At 48.0% G+C, this 26,376-nt stretch overlaps 1 protein-coding gene across 1 annotated transcript in view; it reads left to right on the top strand.

Annotated features, from left to right (window-relative positions):
- LOC135504564 (protein bassoon-like) overlaps positions 1-26,376 on the top strand; it is a 228,213-nt gene that overhangs the window by 191,563 nt on the left and 10,274 nt on the right. The window contains 4 exon segments of the mRNA XM_064923270.1: positions 13,041-13,487; positions 14,122-20,506; positions 20,509-20,780; positions 23,475-25,905. Of these exon segments, the coding sequence (XP_064779342.1) occupies positions 13,041-13,487; positions 14,122-20,506; positions 20,509-20,780; positions 23,475-25,905 (9,535 nt within the window).

Below are 26,376 nucleotides of genomic sequence, written 5' to 3'. Positions count from 1 at the left end.
CGGAGGAAGGCTTTTATGGTTTTGTCAATACCTCATTCAATCTCGGTCAGAAAAGTAGAGAATCCCCCAACACTATTGATAGTGGAGTCTTGATAGGAGCTTTTCCATTGAATTCTGTTTTTCCCTTCAGTCATCACCAGTAGGCTGAAAGTTTCCTTTGAAGTCTTACAATTTCATCTTAATGAACTTATTGCACTCATTTCAGTAATAATGTTTTTTTTTTTTTACCATCCACCAGTTTTCTTCATAATGTTTTATAGCCTGTAGTGCAGATAAAGAATAGTGTGTGGAGAGTGTCATTAGAGAATTTAATCCAAACCGAATGAATTAAAGGATCATTTTTATTTTTCATAATCAAATCTCTATTACGCAAATGGAATGTTATAGAGGTGTCCATTTACATTTACATTTAAGTCATTTAGCAGACGCTCTTATCCAGAGCGACTTACAAATTGGTGAATTCACCTTCTGACATCCGGACACATTTCACTTGTTTTTGATAAGAGTGAATCCCTTCCTCATCCTCTTTGTGCAGTATGGAGACCCTGAAAAAAAACAATAACAAAGGCTCCAAGAAACACCAAAATATGTCCTTAAAAAAACCTCTCGATACGACCTATCCCGGGTCCGGGAGCGTTGTCATCAACTGACACTAATTAGCATAACACAACGGACATAAATATTACGAAAAAATATTCCTATTCATGAAATCACAAGTGAAATATATTGACACACAGTTTAGCCTTTTGTTAATTACCCTGTCATCTCAGATTTTGAAAATATGCTTTACAGCCAAAGCAAGACAAGCATTTGTGTAAGTTTATTGATTGCCTGGCATAGCATTATGCCTAGCTAGCAGCAGGCCACCTGGTCGCGAAAATCAGAAAAGCAATCAAATTAAATCGTTTACCTTTGATGAGCTTCGGATGTTTTCACTCACGAGACTCCCAGTTAGATAGCAAATGTTCCTTTTTTCCAAAAATATTATTTTCGTAGTCGAAATAGCTCTGTTTGTTCTTCACGTTTGGCTGAGAAATCGACCGGAAATTGAGGTCACGACAACGCCGAAAAATATTCCAAATTAGCTCCATAATATCGACAGAAACATGGCAAACGTTGTTTATAATCAAGCCTCAATTTGATTTTCAAATATCTATTCGATAATATATCAACCGGGACTGGTGGCTTCTTAGTAGGAAAGAGAGAAACAATGGCCGCATTTGTCCTTTACGCACAAAACACTCTGAGAGACTTCAGCTGACCACTGACGCAATATTGACGTTCAGGCTCATTTTTCAAAATAAAAGCCTGAAACTATGTATTGTGACACTAGACACATTAGGGAAGCCATAGAAAAAGGAATCTGGTTGATATCCCTTTCACTGCTTAATAGGGATGCATAGGAATGCAGAGGTTTCTAAATAAGAGTCACTTCCTGATTGGATTTTTCCTCAGGCTTTCACCTGCAATATCAGTTATGTTATACTCACAGACAATGTTTTTACAGTTTTTGAAACTTTAGAGTGTTTTCTATCCTAAGCTGTCAATTATATGCATATTCTAGCATCTTGTCCTGACAAAATAGCCCATTTACTTTGGGGACATTATTTTTCCAAAAATGAAAATAGTGCCCCCTAGATTCAAGAGGTTTTTAAACATAAATACATCATTAAGAAACTGCAAAACTAGCAGTATAGTGATGCGGGTCTTTAGATGTTGTACACATGAAATTGTGCCAATTCTGAACTTTACCCGCAACGTTATATTCCCTTTTGTGCTACTCGAGACGTTTCCCCTATCCAGCTGTTCCATTCTCTGTGTAGCCTGCTGCTACAGGTGACTGCCAAAATAAAGTAAACACCAACATAAAGTGTTTTAATAGGGTGTTGGGCCACCACAAACTGCCAGATCAGCTTTAATGCACCCGATCTGACACTCAAACGGAGACAGGCCAGTGGACGAGTTCTGGAGTGGATTGTGAGCATACTCCACCCAGACGAGGAACTTGCTCCAGTTGCTGGCCTGGGTGGAGACGAAACTTCTCCAGCTCCTGGTTAGCCTGCTCAGTTTGCCCATTCGACTGTGGGTGTAATCCCGAGGAGAGACTCACCGACACCACCAACAGGGAGCAGAAGGCTTTCCAATACCGTGCGATGAACTGGGGCCCACGATCCGAGACAATGCCCTAGGATCGTCTGTGTAGTCGAAAGACATCAGTATTCATGAGACCAGCGGTCTCCTTCACTGAGGGCAACTCGGGTAAGGCAATGGAATGGGCTGCCTTGGAGAACTAATCAACGACCACCAGGATAGTGGCAAGCCCTTGGGATGGAGGTAACCCTGTAATAAAGTCTACAGACAAGTGGGACCAGGTTGCTGTCGTGAGGACTTACTTTGGGCACAGGTGGAACAAACCGCAAATAAGGATCTCACATCCTAAATCATGTTGGGCTACCAGAATTTCCGCCTCAGGATCTCCAGTGTCCGATTAACCCCTGGATGCCCAGTTCATTTAGATGAGTGTCGCCATTGTAGTACTGATTCTTGGATACCGGGCGATAGGCTAGTGTGAAATCGAACCTGTTCAAAAACAGAGCCAACCTAGCCTGGCGAGCATTCAAGCTCTTGGCTTCTTGAATGAGTACCAAGTTCTTATGGTCCGTCCAGATTACGACGGATGAGGTTCCCCCTCCAACCAGTGTCTCCACCCCTCTAGGGCCCATTTAACTGCCAAGAGCTCCCAGTTGTATTCCGCTGACAAGAACCACTTTGAGAGAAAAGTGCATGGGTGCAGTTTCTTGTCCTCCTCGTTCCACTGTGAAAGGACCACTCCTGCTCTGGTGTCCGAGGCGTCCACCTCTACCACAAAGGGATGAGTAGGATCAGGATGAACGAGGATGGGTCCAGATGTGAAATGTCCCTTGAGCTTCATGAATGCCCTGTCAGCCTTGGGAGTCGAGCAAAAACAGGTCTGGGACTTGAGGAACCGCTGGACCTGCTTGAGTGAGGTGGGATGGGGCCAGTCGGTGACCGCCTCAACCTCTATGGGGTCCATTCGGATGCCTGCGGTAGAGATAATGTGACCCAGGAAGGAAACCTGGGACACTTCTCTATCTTGACATATAGTTGGCTCTGCAGAAGGCGTCTCAGGACTTGGCGGACGTGCAGTATGTGTTCCAGAAGGGTTTTTGGAGAAGATCAGGATGTAAGGTTGGACCCAGGTGCAGAGAAGAGACCAGACAAGGAATCAGTGGTTAAGGATTAACATAATACTTTACTGAGAAACGGAAGCCACAGGATCACAAACAACAAACACTAAGTCTCAAAAACTCACTCAGGAAACAAACGCACACGGTAAACAATTGAAGCTTCTGCAAAGGACAACAGAAAACACACCTCTTTTAACAGGGAAATCACAATGAGTAAATTGGACACATCCGAGTGTCGTTAATGTCTCTAGGACGGTCACTGCCGCCCTCTGGTGACAGGTGGAATCATGACAATAACGTTGAGGATAAAGTTCGGAATAACACCATTTTAATGTGGCGTGTACAACATCTAAAGACATGCATCACTATACATGCTTTGTATTTTCTAAAAGTACATTTTTTTCTCTTTGGTGTTACGCACGCCTCTATGAAGAGGGAACGCAACGCCCTGCTACAACTCAACTCTCCGTGAAGTGAAAAAGGTATGGACAGTAGGTGCGAGTAAGGATGACAACAGACAGAATGTGGTACCGTTTACTAGGACTTTATTCCTTTACACGGTAATATGGGGAAAAGGGGCTGGACGGAACCAAAGCAAAGAAAGTAAATCTCAAAGCCCACCCCCTCTCCTATACTTACCTAATTTAGCACCACCTGGTGCCCTAACCAAAATGCAGGGGTGGTCCGCCCAGGTCTTACCTATTGTGCCTAGACAGTGAATATGCTACGGGTATATGTATGCCCGCGGGCCTATTGCCTAAGCACTCTCTAGGTGCCTTCCCCTTCCCCCCTGGGAACAAATGAAACAGGAGAACAAATAATTTCTCAAACAAACTAAGAAACAAAGGACATCAAATAAGCTTTATCTGAGCAACAAACTCACTGAATATACCAACTGCTACCAACAACTAACATAGTAAATTATCCACAGCCATCAGCCTCCTCTCTCAGCAATGATTCTCTATCACATTCAATCTCTCTGCAATAACCTCCCAGCCATGAACCTCCTGAACAGAACACTGGCTTTTATATAGCTTCAGAATGAATGTGTAACTGGAGACAGCTGTGTCTTGACGAGGGGGCGGGGTCAGCTCTCCAATTAGCCATGGAGTCGACCAATCAGCTGCTTTAGGGATTTCAGGAAGCCATTTCCTGAAATAAACACATGCAAATACACAAACTACAACACAAATTGGGGAACGTAACATTTGGAGCCTTTGTCCATATTTTTGCAGGGTCCCCAAACTGCACAACGAGAATGAGCAAGTGATTAGCTGTTCGGGGTAAGTTTCTCAAAATACAAGTGAAATCACCAAAAAAGGTGTCTGGACCCTTCTATAACATTCCATTAACATAAAACATTTTGATTTAGTTGTAAAAAATCGAACTATTTGTTAACAACAACAGTGAATAAATGATCAGCTATGAAGAGGAGTATCTTTTTATCAAGCCTTTCCTTTTCTCAATGTGCGTCAGTCCAGCGATCACTGTGACAGTTAAGTTTCAAAATCGAATTTCAAGATGGCGTGAGCGTTGATGATAATCTGAATAAAGACACACAAACCTTTGCATATTCTCATACTCTTCTGCTCTGCAGGAGGAGAAAAAAACACCATTCATTGAAACCATAATCCCATTTCTTTTGTAAATCTTTCTGAAATGTTTTTATTTTATTTTTCCCCCCTCAATGTGGGGTGAAAAGGGGACTGGGTGCATTTCAGTCTTTGGGATGTGAAATGGATGATAAGAGATGGTGAATGCTTTTCCCTCTCTTTTACGGTCTGCTTTTCAGAGAGTGATACAATATTTATGTATCTGTGGGCTGCGTGCCTATGACAGGTTTATACAGTTCATACCATTCCCTGACTTTTGAAAACCGGCATGAAAGGAGAGAATAGAGAGAAAATTAAACATTAGCTTCAAAATTGTGCCTGGTGTTAATGGTCAATACTGTTCTGTTCAGTTAGTCCTCTCTGACTTATTCTCTCCTGTCTTCCTTGTTCTCTCTCAGTGTCTCTGTACCAGTGGTGTAAAGTACTCCAGCAAAAATACTGAAGTACTACTAAACTTTTACTTTTACTTCGCAACGTTCCTAAAGAAAATAATACATGTTTTACTACATTTCCCCTGACATCCAAAAGTACTCGTTACATTTTGAATGCTTAGCAAGATGGGGAAATGGTCCAATTCACACACTTCTGGTCATCAGTGATGCCTCTGATCTGGAGGACTGGTTAAACACACATGCTTTGTTTGTAAATTAAGTCTGAGTGTTGGAGTGTGCTATTCGTTAAAAAAATAAATTGTAATAAAATGGTACCGTTTGGTTTGCTTAATATAAGGAATTTGCAATGATTTATACTTTTACGTTTGATACTTAAGTATATTTTAGCAATTACATTTACTTTTAATGCTGAAGTATATTTAAAACCAAATATTTTTAGACTTTTACTCAAGTAGTATTTTACTGGGTGACTCACTTTTACTTAAGTCAGGTTCCAATCAGTTTGCCAATTGGGTACTTTTTCCTCCACTACTCTGTACACCATACATCTGCCCTTCAGTGAGAAAGGACTCAATGTGTTTGACAGCACAACACGCAGATGGTTTATTGTTGACAAGCTGGTTTTAGATGCTGACTTGCTGTTGCCTCAACCCCCCTCTAAATTCAATAGAGATTCTCTGAACAATGTTAATAGCTTCCTGATTTAGAAAAGAAAAAACGGAATGGCTGTGGGTCTGGAATTTGTGGAACTCAACTCGCTGGGTTTAGAGATATCTGCGCATGCAGGATCCACCAGCCTACCTCCTTACAGCTGCTGCTCCGTGCTCAGTCACTCTTTTACACAAAACCGTTCGATTTACTACTTAGTTCTTTGTCTGTTGTAGAAGTTGGCTATTGCAAACATCAAATCAAATCAAATGCATTTATATAGCCCTTCTTACATCAGCTGATATATCAAAGTGCTGTACAGAAACCCAGCCTAAAACCCCAAACAGCAAGCAATGCAGGTGTAGAAGGCCAAAACCTAGGAAGAAACCTGGAGAGGAACCAGGCTATGAGGGGTGGCCAGTCCTCTTCTGGCTGTGCCGGTTGGAGATAAGAACAGAACATGGCCAAGATGTTCAAATGTTCATAAATGAACAGCATGGTCAAATAATAATAATCACAGTAGTTGTCGAGGGTGCAACAGATCAGCACCTCAGGAGTAAATGTCAGTTGGCTTTTCATAGCCGATCATTGAGAGTATCTCTACCACTCCTTCTGTCTCTAGAGAGTTAGAAACAGCAGGTCTGGGACAGGTAGCACATCCGGTGAACAGGTCAGGGTTCCATAGCTGCAGGCAGAATAGTTGAAACTGGAGCAGCAGCACGGCCAGGTGGACTGGGGACAGCAAGGAGTCATCATGCCAGGTAGTCCTGAGGCATGGTCCTAGGGCTCAGGTCCTCCGAGAGAGAGAGAGAGAGAGAGAGAGAAAGAAAGAAAGAAAGAAAGAAAGAAAGAAAGAAAGAAAGAGAGAATTAGAGAGAGTATACTTAAATTCACATAGAACACCGGATAAGACATGAGAAATACTCCAGATATAACAGACTGACCCTTGCCCCCCGACACATAAACTACTGCAGCATAAATACTGGAGGCTGAGACAGGAGGGGTCAGGAGACCCATCCGATGACACCCCCAGACAGGGCCCAACAGGCAGGATATAACCCCACCCACTTTGCCAAAGCACAGCCCCCACACCACTAGAGGGATATCTTCAACCACCAACTTACCATCCTGAGACAAGGCCGAGTATAGCCCACAAAGATCTCCGCCACGGCACAACCCAAGGGGGGGGCGCCAACTCCGACAGGAAGACCACGTCAGTGACTCAACCCACTCAAGTGACGCACCCCTCCTAGGGGCGGCATGGAAGAGCACCAGTAAGCCAGTGACTCAGCCCCTGTAATAGGGTTAGAGGCAGAGAATCCCAGTGCAGAGAGGGGAAACGGCCAGGCAGAGACAGCAAGGGCGGTTCGTTGCTCCAGTGCCTTTCCGTTCACCTTCACACTCCTGGGCCAGAGTACACTCATTCATATGACCTACTGAAGAGATGATTCTTCAGTAAAGACTTAAAGGTTGAGACCGAGTCTGCATCTCTCACATGGGTAGGCAGACCATTCCATAAAATTGAGCTCTATAGGAGAAAGCCCTGCCTCCAGCTGTTTGCTTAGAAATTCTAGGGACAATTAGGAGGCCTGCGTCTTGTGACCGTAGCGTACGTGTAGGTATGTACGGCAGGACCAAATCGGAAAGATAGGTAGGAGCAAGCCCATGTAATGCTTTGTAGGTTAGCAGGAAAACCTTGAAATCAGCCCTTGCCTTAACAGGAAGCCAGTGTAGGGAGGCTAGCACTGGAGTAATATGATCAAATTTTTTGGTTCTAGTCAGGATTCTAGCAGCCGTATTTAGCACTAACTGAAGTTTAGTTAGTGCTTTATCCGGGTAGCCGGAAAGTAGAGCATTGCAGTAGTCTAACCAAGAAGTAACAAAAGCATGGATTCATTTTTCTGCATCATTTTTGGACAGAACGTTTCTGATTTTTGCAATATTATGTAGATGGAAAAAAGCTGATATGTTTGTCAAAAGAGAGATCAGGGTCCAGAGTAACGCCGAGGTCCTTCAAAGTTTTACTTGAGACGACTGTACAACCATCAAGATGAATTGTCAGATTCAACAGAAGATCTCTTTGTTTCTTGGGACCTAGAACAAGCATCTCTGTTTTGTCCAAGTTTAAAAATAGAACGTTTGAAGCCATCCACTTCCTTATGTCTGAAACACAGGCTTCTAGCGAGGGCATTTTGGGGCTTCACCATGTTTCATCGAAATGTACAGCTGTATGTCATCCGCATAGCAGTGAAAGTTAACATTATGTTTTCGAATGACATCCAAGAGGTAAAATATATAGTAAAAACAATAGTGATCCTAAAATGGAACCTTGAGGAACACCGAAATTTACAGTTGATTTGTCAGAGGACAAACCATTCACAGAGACAAAATGATATCTTTCCGACAGATAAGATCTAAACCAGGCCAAAACTTGTCCATGTAGACCAATTTGGGTTTCTAATCTCTCCAAAAGAATGTGGTTTTCATGGTATAAAAAGCAGCACTAAGGTCTAGGAGCATGAAGACAGATGCAGAGCCTTGGTCTGACGCCATTAAAGGGTCATTTACCACCTTCACAAGTGCAGGCTCAGTGCTATGATGGGGTCTAAAACCAGACTGAAGCATTTCGTATACATTGTTTGTCTTCAGGAAGGCAGTGTGTTGCTACGCAACAGCTTTTTCCCAAAAATTGAGAGGAACGGAAGATTCGATATAGGCCGATAGTTTTTAAAATATTTTTCGGGTCAAGGTTTGGCTTTTTCATGAGAGGCTTTATTACTGCCACTTTTAGTGAGTTTGGTACACATCCGGTGCATAGAGAGCCGTTTATTATGTTCAACACAGGAGGCTCAAGCACAGGAAGCAGCTCTTTAAGTAGTTTAGCTGGAATAGGTTCCAGTATGCAGCTTGAAAGTTTAGAGGCCATGATTATTTTCATAATTGTGTCAAGAGATATAGTACTAAAACACTTGAGTGTCTCCCCTGATCCTATGTCCTGGCAGAGTTGTGCAGACTCAGGACAACTGAGCTTTGGAGGAATATGCAGATTTAAAGAGGAGTCCGTAATTTGCTTTCTAATGGTCATGATCTTTTCCTCAAAGAAGTTCATGAATTTATTACTGCTAAAGTGAAAGCCATCCTCTCTTGGAGAATGCTGTTTTTTAGTTAGCTTTGCGACAGTATCAAAAATAAATTTTGGATAGTTCTTATTTTCCTCAATTAAGTTGGAAAAATAGGATGATCAAGCAGCAGTGAGGGCTCTTCGATACTGTCTTTCCAAGCTAGTCGGAAGATTTCCAGTTTGGTGTGGCGCCATTTCCGTTCCAATTTTCTGGAAGCTTGCTTCAGAGCTCGGGTATTTTCTGTATACTAGGGAGCTAGTTTCTTATGACAAATGTTTTTAGTTTTTAGGGCTGCAACTGCATCTAGGGAATTGCGCAAGGTTAAAGTGGTTAACAGATTTTTGTCCTCTGACGTCCTTGGGTAGGCAGAGGGAGTCTGGAAGGGCATCAAGGTATCTTTGGGTTGTCTGAGAAGTTATAGCACGACTTTTGACCCCTTGGTTGGGGTCTGAGCAAATTTGTTGCGATTGCAAACGTAATAAAATGGTGGTCCGATAGTCCAGGATTATGAGGAAAACATTAAGATCCACAACATTTATTCCATGGGACAAAACTAGGTCCAGAGTATGACTGTGGCAGTGAGTAGGTCCGGAGACATGTTGGACAAAACCCACTGAGTCAATGATGGCTTCGAAAGCCTTTTTGAGTGGGTCTGTGGACTTTTCCATGTGAATATTAAAGTCACCAAAAATTTGAATATTATCTGCTATGACTACAAGGTCCGATAGGAATTAAGGGAACTCAGTGAGGAACACTGTATATGGCCCAGGAGGCCTGTAAACAGTAGCTATAGAAAGTTACTAGAGTAGGCTGCATAGATTTCATGACGAGAAGCTCAAAAGACAAAAACGTCGAGGGGGGGGGCTTGTAATTTGAAATTTGCTATTGTAAATGTTAGCAACACCTCCGCCGGATGCACGGGGGGGGGGGATATGATCACTAGTGTAACCAGGAGGTGAGGCCTCATTTAACACAGTAAATTCATCAGGCTTAAGCCATGTTTCAGTCAGGCCAATCACACAAAGATTATGATCAGTGACTATAACTGCCTTTGAAGTGAGGGATCTAACATTAAGCAGACCTATTTTAAGATGTGAGGTATCACTATCTCTTTCACTAATGGCAGTAACGGAGGAGGTGTAACGGGATTCTTCCTGGGAAGGAGAGGCGGACCAAAATGCAACGTGGTTGAAGTTCATGTTTTTTAATAAGAAAACTAAACATGAACATAATACAAAACATGTTTAGTTTTGCCCAACCTAGGTTGAGGCACAGACACGGATCTCAATGGGGATAGCTGAGCTGACTACACTGACTGTGCTAGTGGCAGACTCCACTAAGCTGGCAGGCTGGCTAACAGCCTGCTGCCTGGCCTGCACCCTATTTCATTGTGGAGTTAGACAGGGCTCTAACTTCCCTATGTTCATAGATAGGATGAGAGCACCCCTCCAGCTAGGATGGAGTCCGTCACTCCTCAACAGGCCAGGCTTGGTCCTGTTTGTGGGTGAGTCCCAGAAAGAGGGCCAATTATCTACAAAATTCTATCTTTTGGGAGGGTCAGAAAACAGTTTTCACCCAGCAATTGAGTTGTGAGACTGCTGTAGAGCTCATCCCTCACCCTAACTGGGAGGGGGCCAGAGACAATTACTCGATGCCGAAATCTTTCTTGCTGATTTACACGCTGAAGCTATATTGCGCTTGGTGATCTCTGACTGTTTCATCCTAACATCGTTGGTGCCGACGTGGATAACAATATAGATTAGCCTTTACCAGGGGGCAGGGCTACCGATGTTAACAATGTATGATCGCTGGATGATTCGTTTTAAGTCTAATACTGCAGGTAATGGAGTCGCCAATGACTCGGGTTTTCAATTTGTCAGAGCTAATGGTGGGACGCTTCGGCGTCTCAGACCACGTAATGGGAGGAGTAGAGACCAGAGAAGTCTCGGCCTCTGACTCCGACTTGTTGCTTAATGGAGAAAACCGGTTGAAAGATTCTGTCGGCTGATGAGCGACACCGGTTGAGCATTCCTACAGCATTTCCCTCCAGAAGCCTTGAGAAAGTTGTCCAGCTGCGGGGACCGTGTGAGGGGATTTATACTACTATCTGTACTTACTGGTGGCACAGACGCTGTTTCATCCTTTCCTACACTGAAATTACCCTTGCCTAACGATTGCGTCTGAAGCTGGGCTTGCAGCACAGCTATCCTCGCAGTAAGGCGATCGTTCTCCTGTATATGAGTACAGCGACTGCAATTAGAAGGCGTCATGTTAATGTTACTACTTAGCTTCGGCTGTTGGAGGTCCTGACGAACCACGTCCAGATAAAGCATCATGTTAATGTTACTACTTAGCTTCGGCTGTTGGATGTCCTGACGAACCACGTCCAGATAAAGCATCGTGTTAATGTTACTACTTAGCTTCGGCTGTTGGAGGTCCTGACGAACCACGTCCAGATAAAGCATCGTGTTAATGTTACTACTTAGCTTCGGCTGTTGGAGGTCCTGACGAACCACGTCCAGATAAAGCATCGTGTTAATGTTACTACTTAGCTTCGGCTGTTGGAGGACCTGACGAACCACGTCCAGATAAAGCATCGTGTTAATGTTACTACTTAGCTTCGGCTGTTGGAGGTCCTGACGAACCACGTCCAGATAAAGCATCGTGTTAATGTTACTACTTAGCTTCGGCTGTTGGAGGTCCTGACGAACCACGTCCAGATAAAGCATCGTGTTAATGTTACTACTTAGCTTCGGCTGTTGGAGGTCCTGACGAACCACGTCCAGATAAAGCATCATGTTAATGTTACTACTTAGCTTCGGCTGTTGGAGGTCCTGACGAACCACGTCCAGATAAAGCGTCTGGAGTGAAAAAGTTGAATGAACAAAAAAGTTGAGTGAGGGAAAAACTAAAAATATAAACTGTAGTTAAAAAGTTTTAAAAATGAAGTTGTCAGGTAGCAAAGTAAGGTTGCATGACACAAACAGGTTGTCTAGCAATTTCATGTTATTTTTTCAGGAGGTGAGTTAGATGCCACAACAAGTTATATGTAGCCCACACAGAATATCAAACAAACAAGAAACAAACAGGCAGTCAATAGCGATTTAATGTTATTTTTCATCATTATTACAAACATTGGCTTAAGAGGAGGCAGACTCCTGGCAATATATTGCAGCATAAGTATGAAGATGACATCATCAAAACACAAATTGTTTTGCCTCAATGCAATGTGTAGACTGCGTCTTGCTTGTCCAACGGCAATATCCGTTACAAAAGACAGAGGAGGTTGTAGCCTTCATATATATTTTTTGAACGTTTGCTCAAATTGCAGCTGTTCAGAAATATTAGTCTGAGAGATAGGCCACATCATGATATCGATCAAATTGGTCGGGGCTTCAGAAGAGGGTGAGTAAAGAGAGGAACAGGAATGTGTGTGTAAAAATAACACGTGCAGAACGTGATTCAGATCTTTAGTTTTGAGAAATCATTTTTCAGAGAGGCGGGACAGGGGTAAATACTCTGTACTGTAGCCTCAACCTCAAAGACATAGAGCCTACGCGAGCAATAAGAAACCATCTATTTGAGGATCAAACACAACACCAGTAAAGATAGATGGAATGATGTCTCATAGTTTTAAGAGGTTTACTTCTTAGAGTAGTACTATTGTAGGTGTTGGGACTGGGCCTCCACTCAGTCCCATTGTTATGGGAACATCATGTCTATGTATGCCGGTCCCCCAAAATGTGTCGTAGAAGGGTGATGTCTCTCGATCTGGTGGCTGCCTGCCAATAGACAGTATGACTTTCTACTCAGAGACCCGCAGACTTAATCCCAGGGGAGCCGCGCTGTCACTCTTTTCTTTATCCACAGAATCACAGTGGAGATGTATATGGAATGTGGGAGGGATGTTCTACTCTTGTCAGATTCTTCCATGCCCGCTTTGTACCCCCCTTCCCCATACTTCATTTCCTAACTTTCTCTCTCTTTTTCTTTCTCTTTTAATTTTTTTATCAAAAGATTCATATAATAGTTTTGTTTTTCTGATTTGTTTTTCAGAAGAGGGAGTGGCTCTGTCTGAACTGTCAGACCCAGCGGCTGATGTCCGGAGGACTCGGAGACCCCTCTCCTGTTCCTCATCCGTCTCCAAAGCACCAACCAATGGGATCTCCACGCCACCTGGCACCAGCCAGTCAGCAGCCAGCTCAGAAGCCGCCCTTCCTGAAATCGACCAATCAGCAGCAGCAAGGGCCAAGAACGATGCAGCCGCAGCCGCAGAAGCCACAGACAGGCCTGGGGAGCGGACCTTTCGCAGTGAAGCAATCCGGGGACACAAAGGATCCTGTCCAGGCCACACCTTCCAATGAGCCCCCAAAACAACCGAAGGCCACGGAAGAGACTATGCCAAAGTCAGAGGAGCTGGTGGAACCTGCCATAGACACCAAACTAACTCAGAAGAAGGGAGAGCCAATCACAAAAGACCTAAAGAAGTCAAGACATTATGACGTAAGTCACCTTTTAGGTCTCCTAGAAATTCATTTTGATATACAGCTGATAAAGCTTAGTTATTGTTATGTAGTGAAGCAAGATGTTTATCAAGGGACATTTAGTGGAGTTGAAATGGAATAAGGTATTGATAGTTTATTGCCACAGTACCTCAAATGATTTGAAAATGGCATCCAATCTGTTCTGTGCCTTCCTTCTTCTCCTGCACCTTGTTATTGACGTCTAGAAAAAAGCAGTGCTGACGAAGCAGGCGCCAGTCACAGCACTGATGGATTTACTCCACTCAGAGAAAAGGAATGTGTTTTTTCTCTCACTCCATTTTAGCCGTCGCCCCTCTTGAAACATAATGTGCTACGATTGGTACAACCATGAATATGCAAAGCCATCAAGGCCTTAGTGGTACTGAATTAGTGCTGGTGTGAATACAAAATGAAAGTGATCCACTCTAATGCCCACTGTTCTCCAATGTTCAATGTGAGCATGGGTGGAATAATATGAGGAGCAGAACATTACAAATAAGTATTTTAGAATAATCATTGCATAAGATCATCTCAGGGTTTTTGAGGTCTTTTTTTCAGGTCTTTTTCCCAGTCTGCTGTTTTGTTTTTGGCTGATTTCTTATGTCCCTCCTTAGGAGACCAAGAACAGCACTCAAGACCTGTCACGAAGCCCCCAGAGCCTGAGCGACACCGGCTACTCCTCGGATGGCATCTCCAGCTCACACAGTGAGATCACCGGCCTCATCCAGGAGGAGGAGATGAAGCTGAGCGAGAGGGGCATCAGCGGACGTGGCAGCCCCCCCAGCCCTTCAGAGATCACCAAGCTGGAGAGTTCCATGAGGCCCCTGCTGGAGTCCAAGACCCTGCCGGCCGAGGAGAGGGAGCGCGAACGGGGCCGGGGCAGGCACCACCGAGAGCAGAGGCCCCGGTCGCTCTCCATCACCCCAGAGGCCTACGACTCTGATGAGGAGCTGGAGGACATCGTGGAGGAGGAGGAGGACGGAGGGGACTGGGAGTCCAAACGAGAGCACAAGAGCAGTGCCGCTCCCAAGGACGAGAAGAAAGTGGCCGAGCCGGTGCCAATGACAGATGAGGAGTTCATGAGGAGGCAGATCATGGAGATGAGCGCAGACGAGGACAACGAAGAAGAGGAGGACATGGAGGAGGAGGACGAGGAGGACGAAGGCTATGGCTACCAAAAACCGAAAAAGACACATAAGCACATCTCGGAGTCAATGAAAGAGAAACGCCGCCTATCTCACCACTCCAGCAGCTTCGAGGAGGAGACCAAAAGCTCCAGTGACATCTACAAAGGTTCTGCGGAGGAAGGAGAGGAGGGGGGCCTGGGGGGCCTGCGCCGCTTCAAGACCATTGAGCTCAACAACACCAACAGCTACAGCCATGACATGGAGCTCAACAATGAAAATGACCTAAGTCTGGACCGAGAGCCCGAGCTAGAGATGGAGAGCCTGACGGGATCTCCTGAGGAGCGCTCCAGGGGAGAGTACTCCTCCACCCTGCCACCCACCACCTCCAGCTATAACTCTGGCACCTCACCCACCTCCATCTCCTCCATGGAGGACGACAGTGACAGCAGTCCCAGCCGCAGACAGAGACTGGAGGACGCCAAGCAGCAGAGGAAAGCCCGGCACCGCTCCCATGGCTCCCTGCTGCCCACCATCGAGGACTCCTCTGAGGAGGATGAGCTGAGGGAGGAGGAGGAGTTGCTGCGGGAGCAGGAGAAGATGAGGGACCTGGAGCAACAGAGGATCCGCAGCACGGCCAGGAAGACCAAAAGAGACAAAGAGGAGCTGAGGGCCCAGAGACGCAGGGAGAGATCCAAGACGCCCCCCAGCAACCTCTCCCCCATCGAGGATGCCTCCCCTACTGAGGAGCTGCGACAGGCTGCAGAGATGGAGGAGCTCCACCGATCCTCTGCCTCAGAATACTCCCCCCAGAGCCTGGACTCAGAGGCTGAGGGATACGAGTCTAAACTCTACAAGTCTGGCAGCGAATATAACCTGCCCACGTTCATGTCTCTGTACTCTCCGACCGAGAAGTCATTGACGACCACGACGATCACTGCTCCCTCCAGCAGCAAGCCCCTGAAGAGTGCTGAGGAGGTGTATGAGGAAATGATGAGGAAAGCTGAGTTGCTGCAGAAACAACAGAAACCGCAGCAGCATCAGAAACAACAGAAACCGCAGCAGCAACAACAGAAACAGCAGCAGCAACAAGGGAGACACAACAGTACATACAAGGATGACACAAACGGCCAACAGTATGAAGATGAGTACGAGTATAAGCAGGCAGAGACTGGATATGAAAACGAAGCAGCAGAGACAGGAGACATCTACGAAGAGATCCGCCAGACCTCCCAGAACATCACTAAGATGCACCAGTCCTCCGCCCTGGAGTTACAGCAGCAGGCAGACGACCAAGTGGAAGTAGACAACAGTACCTATCCAGATAAGCAGCTTTTAGATACTGGGTCAGCCTTCACTAAGCTGCTTGAGCAGACCAATGACCTATTGACTCCTGGCACCAGCCCCACTCAGCTCTCTGCACCTGTGTCCTTCTCTGAGACCGGAGGAAGGATCCCTGATGTACGGGTGACACAACACTACTCAAAAGGGATGAAGAGCCAGACGGGTAAAAATGGCATCACTCCAGTGGCGGTCGTCACCACAATAGCCGCCTACGGGGTTTATTCCCGGGATGCAGTGACCATCTCCCAGACCAGCGTTAGTCAAACGATGACTACCACCCAATCCACCATGTATGGTCGGCAAACTGGAGGTCCCACCACTTCAACCACAACCGTCTCAAATGTGTGTAGCAAGATAGCGGAGATAACACAGGCATATAGCCAGAGAGAGGTGGTTGCGAGGAGCGTGGGGGAGAACCGAGGGGTCCAAGTCAGAGACAGTGCAACATCTTCAGAGCACGTTATAGAGACCCGCTCGCCAAAGATGTCTTCGTACTACAAGAGCTCCAGCCCCCCTCTGTCTCCCTCCGCATCGCCCACTGAGAGCCTAAGTCGCTCCCCCTCCAGGAGGGTCGAGATCTCCACCCAGACGTTCAGCACAGGCATAGTGGCTCCATCGGCTGGCTCAGGGCCCACCTCCCCAGTGATGGTCCAGGGGACCCAGACATCTCACAGAGTCGTATCCCCACGTCTTTTCAGACAGCAGTCCTCCCAGGACTCCCACTACATGGACACCGAGCACACAAGCCCTGCCAAACCAGTGACGGTCAACACGGCCACCTCACCTTTATCCTCGCCCACCAGATTCAGCCGACAGTTGACATTAGATGGCTACTCTCCACAGGCCAGTCCGCCAGACAGCCCTCCATACCACCAGTCTGCTCACCGCAGCTTCTATAGGATGCAGAATGTGGAAAAGGTCAATGTTGGCACCAGCATGGTCACCACAACTAGCACCTACAGCCGTGGTTCGATGTCTATGGACAACATCTCTCTCTGCAGGATCTCCACTGTCCCAGGGACCTCGAGAGTGGAGCAGGGCCAGATGATCTATGGTGGGAGCGTGGTGGATCTGAGAACAGTGGATCTCAGAACAGCCACTATACCAGCTCCCATCATCATGACTGACCACGGCATGGATCTTACCTCTCTGGCCACAGAAACACGCAAATACACCAGTGGGCACGAGGGGAGCCACCCTTCCACCATCATTCAGCCTCTCATAATGAACCTGAACACCCACCAGCACCCCCATGTGATGGTATCAACCGCAACCACGGTGAGCGTCACGGTGGCTGCCTCCATGTTCATATCACAGCCCCAACAACCCATGGTCTACGGGGACCCTTTACAAAACAGAGTGGACCTGGGCCAGGGTTTGGGCTCAGCCATGTGCCTGTCACAGAACAAACCACCACCCACTGACCCATCCATCCCCAAGATTGACGCCAAGCTGGAGGACCTGAGCATCCAGCAGCAGCAGCTGATGGAGCAGCAACAGAAGCTTCAACAGCAGCAGCAGCTCTTGGAGCAGCAGCTCCTGCAACACCATCAGATGCAGCAGCAGTCCTCCTTAGGTCGGTACAACCTACCAGGCCAGATGACTCTGCTCAAAAAGGACCTTCTGGTCAGCCAATCCAGCAACTCCCCAGCCGTGGTCAGTGCTATATCCTCCGCCGTCGCCCCTGACATCTACAGCACAGGAGGTCCGCTGGAACTGAAGAGCAAGCCAATCCCGGCAGGTGTGATGAACCTGGCAGGCGGTGGGCCTCATGGCATGATGGTCCAGATGAATGGAGCCCCACAGGGAGGACCAGTGACCCAGCTGGTGAAGACAGAAAAGAGCCAGGATGCCATGGACCTCACAGGGGGGCAGATCAAAGCTGAGAACCAACCGGCCTGCTGTGATGTAGTGTACCGCCTCCCATTCGGAGGTAGCTGTGTTGGTGGTCCGTTCTCCCAGAAGCAAAATGTTGATGAGACAGTGGCCACTCAAGAGCCAAGACCACCCTCTGCACCACCACTCTCCTACGAGTCGGACCAGGAGGGCCAGTATCAGGATATTTCTATGGACGGGCGTAAAGCCTACACACTACCGTACCCTGGGCGGCTACAGCCCTCGATGTCTGACACCAACCTAGCAGAGGCTGGACTCCAGTCCTACCACTCCAAGATAGACCCACATATCGGAGAGCTGGCCGTGGACCTCAGCACCATGAAGCATGCCTATGAGGGAGGCTTCCTGGGACTGGGCATGCAGTACGGCTCCTACACTGACCTACGCCATGGGGGTGACCTCACTGCTACTGCCCTGCCCATACGCAGATTCAACTCCCTGTCAAACATTAGCTCAGACTACGGCTACTCGCCCCGAGACCTCGCTAACTTCCAGGAGTCCAACCTGGCCCAGTACAGTGCCACCACTGCCAGAGAGATCAGCCGAATGTGCGCTGCCCTCAACTTAATGGACCGCTATGGGAGCAATCCGGAGCTTGTGCAGTACGGTGTAGGAAGGGGAACAGGTCCAGGTGGCAGGCTTAACTCTATGAGACAAAATATGCTCTACGGACCTGATGGGAAGCCAATCTCTCAAACCCAAGCGCTCACCAACATGATCAATGCCAGGCAAGCCAGCCTCCGAGCCATGTACCCGTCTGCCATGAGGTCTGCTGATGGAATGACCTACTCCACCATCAATACGCCCATCGCATCCACCTTGCCAATCACTACCCAGCCTGCCTCAGTGCTGTGCCCACTACTGAGGGGAGTGTACAGGCCTTTACCCACTGCCAACATGACACCCGTGCCTCTTGCCAGTCTCACCAGGATGCCTGTGAACCCAAGGATGCCTTTGTCTGGGCAGGCTCCATACCGTTATCCGGCTCCCAACATCTTCCCATTCACCACGTCGGCCCCTGTGAGCATGCCTGCTGCTATCACCACCACCCAGGATGCCCCAGTCTACCTAGGGAAGCCCTCTGTGAAATCAGGTACATCTGATCCATCATCTCAACCTCTCTTTGCCCATACATCAGCCCCGGTCAGCTTGCCAACAGAGCCCCAGCAGCAACCCATGAACTTGACCCAGGCTCACCTCCACACTCAGGACCCAGGGCAGCCCCGGGTCCAGCCTCAGAACCAACCTCCAGCCCAGCCCCACCACATGCAACCTCAAGGGCATCCTCAGAGCCAGCCTCCACCCCAGAGCCAGCCCCCTCTAGCCCACATTTACCCTCCAACACAAAGCTACACTGGGCCCCAGAGCAACACCCAGCCCCCTCCGTCTGGCCCACCCTCCAGCAGCCCAGTCAACACTGCGACGGAGACGGAGGAAAGGATGCAGCGCCAGCATGAGCAGCTGTTGCAAATGGAGCGGGAGCGTGTGGAGCTGGAGAAGCTGCGTCAGCTACGTCTGCAGGAGGAGCTGGAGAGGGAGCGCATGGAGCTGCAGCGGCACCGCGAGAAGGAGCAGATGCTAGTGCACAGGGAGATTCAGGAGCTTCAGACCATCAAGGAGCAGGTCCTGCAGCAGCAGCAGGCTGAGAGGGAGAGCCAGCTGGTGATGCAGAAGGAGCAGTTGGCCCAGCAGAAAGCCCAGCTCGACCAGATACAGTCGCTGCAGCAGCAGCTTCAGCAGCAGCTCGAGGAGCAGAGGAGGCAGAAGACTGCTGCAGCAGCTGCTGCTGCAGCCGCCGCAGCCGCTCAGGTGGACCAGAACGGCCAGACCCTGCTGCCCTATGGAGATCAAGTGGGCTTCATTTCCCTGCCCAACTCCTCCTCGGACATGTGTCTAAGGAACAATGAAGAGCATATAGAGACCAGAACCAACATGAGGAGGCAGAACTCCACCTCCATGCCCCGGCTGAGGGACGGAGTGGAGGGCGAGAGCATCCAGTTCTATGGAGCACGGAGGATCGTGGACAGCTGTGTCCAGACAGACGAAGAGGATGGCGAGGAGAGGTACATCATGTCCCGGCGCAGACGCAACAGGCGCAGTGTAGACTGCAGTGTCCAAACCGATGATGATGAGGAGAAAGTGGAGTGGGAGCAGCCTGTGAGGCGCAGGCGCTCTCGCTTCTCTAAGCACTCGGATCCCGGGGCCGAAAACAAGACAGACACAGCCTCCAAGACAGCCACCTCATCCAGCATCGCCATCCAAACCATTCGAGATAGCGCCTGTCAGACCGAAACAAACCAATTGGGGAAGGTGTCCCCGGCTATTCACGTCACCGTGCCAGACCCGAACAAAGTTGAGATTATCCACTACATCTCAGGCCCTGAGAGGACCCAGAAGGGCCAAAGCCTAGCCTGCCAAACAGACGTTGAGGCCCAGTCTCAGGGCGTGGTGGTGCCTCAGCTCAGCGTGCCCACCACCGTCAGCCCCTACTCCACAAGCATCCAGCTGGTGGGGTCCGCCGACCCGCGCCAGCAGCAGAACAGGAGGAGGCCAGACCCCCTAGAGATCAGCTACCAGACCCAGCCCATGAACCACCTCCACAATGAGTCCCTCTCCAGCCTGATCCGTCAGCCCCCAAGTCCCCCCAGGTGCTCTACTCCCCTGTTTCCCCCGTCTCCCCCCACCGCCTCTTGGAGACGTCCCTCTCCAGCGGCGGGCTGAACAAGGCCCACGTCACCCCCCAGCAGAAAGCCTACACGGTCGAGTCACCCCAGCGCCACCCCAGCATGCCCCGGCCCATTAAGAGCACACAGAGGTCCATGTCGGACCCCAAGCCCCTAAGCCCCACTACAGATGAGACAACCAAGGCCAGGCTAAACCTGTACCAGCAGCAAGCTCTTCAGAGCCAGGTAGGTCATAAGGTCAATCCTTTGATCCTCAACAGCTATTTCTGTACACATGCAGTGACCGAAAGACTCAAATCGCAAGATCACATGGACAGTTGTCTTTTTACTGTTAAGTACTGTATGCATTCTACTGTAGTATGTATCAAATTGGCAGCATAATATTAAAATATGGCCCCATAAACATACAGTGCAGTACCATGCGATGCTACACTCTTAGAACTAGTGGTGACTTGAGGAACTCTGGAGATCCTCAAGGAATCGCTGCAGTTCTTCAAGGAACCAATGCTAGTCAATATTAGCACCCGTGGTAAATTGAGGGGCTCTTGGAGGAACCTTTAATGCACGTGTCTAGATCATTCCACGGAGGGCCGAATGTCTGTTTTCATACCTCTCTTGTACTTGATAGATGAATTAAGGTCACTCATTAGTAAAGAACTCCTCTCACCTGGTTGTCTAGGTCTTAATTAAAAGGAAAACCCCAAAACCCAGCAGCCACTAGGTTCTCCATGGAATGAGTTTGACACCACTGCTTTAATGTTTCAATGTAATGTTCCTGGAGGAACCCTGGACTGGAGGAGTGGCTTAGTAAGGGCGTGGCTTTCAGATAGATCTTTTTAGGCCACCCGTGGAAGTAAATGTAATTTCTGTTAATCTGTTCTGTTGTATTGTCATCACATGTTAAGGTTGAACAGCTTCAACGAGGCTTACATCAGTGTATGAGTTCCTCAAGAGCATGTGCAAATCCCAAAACTGGAAGAGTTACCATTTTATTACTATATGTAATCAGTAATGTTAATATTGTAATAGAATATGTAATATGCATAAATATTCAAGAAACAGTGTACAAACTTAACTTCATGAGCAGGAATTACATTTACTCTAACGGGTGGCCCAAAATAGCTATGTGAAAGCCACGACTTCAATCTTCTTCTGCCACCTCTATAATATATATTTAAAAAGGCTCTAAATTGAACCCCTCTCGTCACAAAAAGGTTCCGGTTTGATCCTTTACATAGGGGTTCCTCGAGGAACCTTTTTCCACTGGAACGGTTCACGGAGAGGCAATTTCTAGAACCCCGAAAGGTTCTTCCAGGCTCCTTTACTTCTAAGAGTGTATACTCAACATAAAACAACACAACTAACACACAGTTACACTGTGATAGATCTCTAGTTTCAAAAAGCACCATAGACATATGTCCTCCAACATCTTATTAATGCACAGCTTAAGTGGACACAGTCAAATGATATCTACATTGGAAAGTTATTGATGTTTTTTTGGCAAGCAATTTTGAACGTCATCATAGGCGAATGCTGTCAATAATATCGCCATTCATCTAAAACGAACTCCAGCTGTTTGTTACACTTGCTATGGTGGCAAATTTCGGATTGATGTTTGTCCCCCCCTATATACAGATTGAAACAATTCCGAAATTTAAGTGACCATCTATCGTATTTGGGAACAATGCTTTCTTTGTTAATTATTTTTCACACAAGAAAATACTAAATAATATGATGAGTTTAAAAGGCAACTGGAAAGAGCAGGAGAAGTTCTTCAAAAACCCAGAGAGGCTTGTAAAGGCACCTCCCTCTTTTGAATATTTATAGAATAAAAAGTATCCTGGTTATTAAGACTAATAAACAAATAATTGGATATTTACACAACGAACAAGGTAAACTTCATGATTTGGGGTGGGGGGTGGGGGAGAGAGAGAAAAAAGACATTCAAGTAAAAGGCATAATCAAAAGAAGTGACTGATAGGCAGGAAAGGATTCAATATTTTTTCATTTTATATTTGAAGGAGTTGTTGAAGGAGCTGATATGGTATTTGAGGTGGTCAAGGAGACTGTTAAAAAAACGGACCTCTGTAGGTGATGGAGAATTGACCTAATCTTGTATGGGAATAAAGGGGTGTGGAGATCTGTGGCAGTTCTTGTAGAGTAATGATAAACCTGTGTTTTGAATTTTGAAATAGCATTTGAAAATAAACAGGGAGTAGATTCATTTTGAATTGGATGACAAACAACAGACTTGAAGTTGGTTGATTTCAGAAATATTGAGGATTTGAAGACAACTTAAGAGTGGAGAGGGAATTTATTTCATACCCTACTAATAGATTATGTTAGAATTGCTGAAGAGAAGTGCACGATTGTAAAACATTTGCTGAGTTTATGTAGAGCTGCTATTGTGGGAGCATCTTTATGAAATGGTCCTAGTTAATTAGACATTCATGTTGCTGACAGATACTGGGGCTATCTTCCCAGACCTTTCTTGAGACTATGGCTGTGATTCATTTGACTCCCAATGGAATCTAAATTTAATTACCACTAGTTTTATTATTTGCCCACTAGTGCTGCATGCACAGTTGTGGCATGGCTGAGGATGTTACATAATAGAGAAATGTTCGTGGAAATGTTCAATTATAGACATTTGTACTGTTATGTAACTGTAGCAATGCCATTTAAAGGTAGCAAAAATATTGATACAGTATTTATCAAGTTTCAGTTTACAGCTATTTGTTTATTGCTTTTCTCTTTTGCACAGGCACATTAAGTAATGTAATGTATAATCACACTTTTAGAATGTACCTTGTATTTCGTATCGTCCAATACATATCTCTGTTACATGTGTGATGCTCTATTGTGCAAACTCTTTCCCTAACCCCTGCTCTCATGGCCCTGCCCCCTGTCTTCCTGCAGCTGGCCGCCCTGCAGCAGAGTGCCCTGAGGAAGGTGAAGAGGACCCTGCCCAGCCCCCCTCCAGAGGAAAGCCACCTCCCCATCATCACACCGGCCCTCCCCCAGATGTACATGCCGTCCGTGCCCTCCCTGAGGGCCGGAACCAGGCCAGGTCTGGCAGCCAAAGCCAGCCTGCTGAAGGACCTCACCCACGAGCTGAAGGCTGTGGAGCAGGAGTCCACCAAGCTCCGCAAGCAGCAGCAGGAGCTGGAGGAGGAGGAGAAGGAGATTGATGCCAAGCTGCGCTACCTAGAGCTGGGCATCCATCAGCGCAAGGAGACCCTGGTGAAGGAGAGGGAGAGGAGGGATATGGCCTATCTGCGCTGCATGGGCGACCCGCGAGACTACATGTCAGACAGCGAGCTGAATAACCTGCGGCTGGCGGCCGCTGTAGCTTCCTACGAGAGCAACGGGGTGCTGACCAGACCTAGCACAGCACCAATGAGCCAGTTCACCAGCGACTTCAACACAGCCGCCCAGTTTCCTCCCACCTCCTCCTTCGTCTCCTACCAGTCCTACCACACCCTGAGCCAGCCAGCTCCAGCTCCCCAGCCCGGCACCCCTTACCAGACTGCAGCCTTCAACCAGCCCCCCTACCCTTCAGTGTCCCAGGCAGCGGCTCTCCCCCAGCCCACCCCCCTGCAGACCCAACATCCTCCCCCATCCTACCAGACCCATTCCTTCTCCCACACATTCCCACAGAGCCATCCCCCCTACCCGACAGAGCAGGGTGTGCACCCACTGCCTCAGCAACAGCAACAGCCTAGCCACCAGGGATTCCAGCATGCCCAGCCTGGCCAACCTCCCTACCCCACCCACACCTCTCCATACCCCAGTCAGGTGTCCTACCCAGCTGGCCCTGGGCAGATCACTCCCTACCAGCCCCAGGTAGACATCCTCACTGTCCACCAGAGACCGAGACAGACCTCGCTGACTGACCTGGAGCATAAGATGCCCACCAATTATGAGGTTGTAAGCAACCCCACTGTAGGGGTGACCACCACGGCCCAAGACACCATCTACTCCTCCTCCAGTGGGGCACCCCCATACGGACAGTATACTGGTGGTACCACCATGGTCAACACTTATGGGCCATACTCTACGGCAGTCTCCAGTACATATGGCCAGTACACCACGACAGTATCCAACACATACGGGCAGCAGTACACTTCCACCCCGGCCAGTACGTATGGTCAGTATACCACCACCACAGCTAACACCTATGGCTACACCACCACTACAGCCAGCTCCTACGGCCAATACACTGCGACAGTGGCCAACAGCTATGGCCATGGCACTCCATCTGACCGTCTGCACTCAGTTGACAGCCCCTCTACCTACGCACAGGACGGTCTCTATGGTCCCGCAAGCCTGGAGCAGAATGTCCCAAGGAACTACGTCATGTGCGATGACATCAGCGAGCTGACCAAGGAGGGCCTGGGCGGCACAGTGGACATGCACCGGAGCGACGGCCACGGTGGACGCTATGCAGGGGAGAGCGGTCCAGCGAGAGGAGGAAGCTCCTACGGCAGGCCGGAGGACGAGCTGACCAGGGAGGAAGACCTGTATGAGCACCACAGCAGGGGTAAGAGCAGTTACCACCCACGTGGGTCAGACACATACGGCCGAGTAGTGGGCAGCAGCAGCACTAGCATGGGTGGGGGGTCCTCCTATTACTATGACGACTACACCAAACACGGTGCACAGCGCCCCGGTGTCCAGAAGCACGCCTCCAAGAGCCTGGCTCCGGCCGTCATGTCCTCCAAGCGCAGCAAGCACCGCAAGCAAGGCGAGGAGCAGAAGATCTCCAAGTTCTCCCCCATCGAGGAAGCACGTGACGTGGAGGCAGACCTGGCCTCCTACACCGCGAGCCCGTCGGGCGGCGGCAGCTTCAGCGTGGCGTCGCGGGCCAGGAAGCTGCAGGACGACATGGCCCACGGCCTGAGGAAGAGCGCCTACGAGCAGAAGAGATACTCCTATCCGGAGGAGCGTATGTACTACACCTCGGGCCGTTCGCGCTCCACGGGCTACGGCATGGACAAGATCTCGTCCCGGGACTACGCCGGCTACCGCAGCCGCTCCTACGAGAGAGATGGGGACAAGGAGCGCTCATCGTACAGGGCGAGCTATAGCCGGGGCAGACCCCCGATGCGCTCTCAGTATTCTTCGGAGGAGAGCCCTCTCAGCCCCATGGGTGTTCATGTGAGGGCCTCCTCCCTGGGCCCAGAGCTGTACGACAGCCGTAGTAGTCAGTATTATGGCCAGTACGACTACAGCCACTCCATGCCTGACGTGCAGGATCACATGAGAGACTTGCCCCGGACACATGTCTACAAGCCCGACAATTCTTACATTATAGACGATATGCATTGCGCTGTTTCGGACAGCGAAGGTAAATGAGTGCTGAATGCCGGTCTCTGCCCACGAATAAACATCCCCCACCCAACCAAAGATAAGGCTAGATGAGAGAAAGAGAGAGAGTCGTTGCATGCTGTGCTGGTTTTGTGTCTCAAGGCATATTCTGGCTGCTCACGTCCCGACTGACTGACTGCTGTCTGTGCTGTCTGCATGAGCAGTCACGTCCAATTTCTTCACTTAGTTCGTCAACTTTCTTTTCACTTGCATGTTATTCTGAGACATGCACAACTTTTTTTCACACAAAACCGTTGTCTTGTCAAAGTTGTTTCATTTACTTGTTGTGATGAACTTATTTTGTGATTTTTTTTCATCAGTGTTTTACATTTGTTTTCTTGTTTTATGTGTGTCTTGTTTTTGCATTATGCATGGGTGTAAATCTTGACTTCTCTTTAGTTTTTTTTGTTTTCCTTTCTCTTTCTATTCTCACCTTCCTGTTCTTCTTTTG

The sequence above is a fragment of the Oncorhynchus masou genome, chromosome 18 (genome assembly GCF_036934945.1).
Source record: "Oncorhynchus masou masou isolate Uvic2021 chromosome 18, UVic_Omas_1.1, whole genome shotgun sequence".
NCBI classification, from domain to species: domain Eukaryota; kingdom Metazoa; phylum Chordata; class Actinopteri; order Salmoniformes; family Salmonidae; genus Oncorhynchus; species Oncorhynchus masou.
The sequence above is the reverse complement of the archived record's forward strand: the minus strand, read 5'-3'. Positions and strand labels throughout refer to the sequence as shown.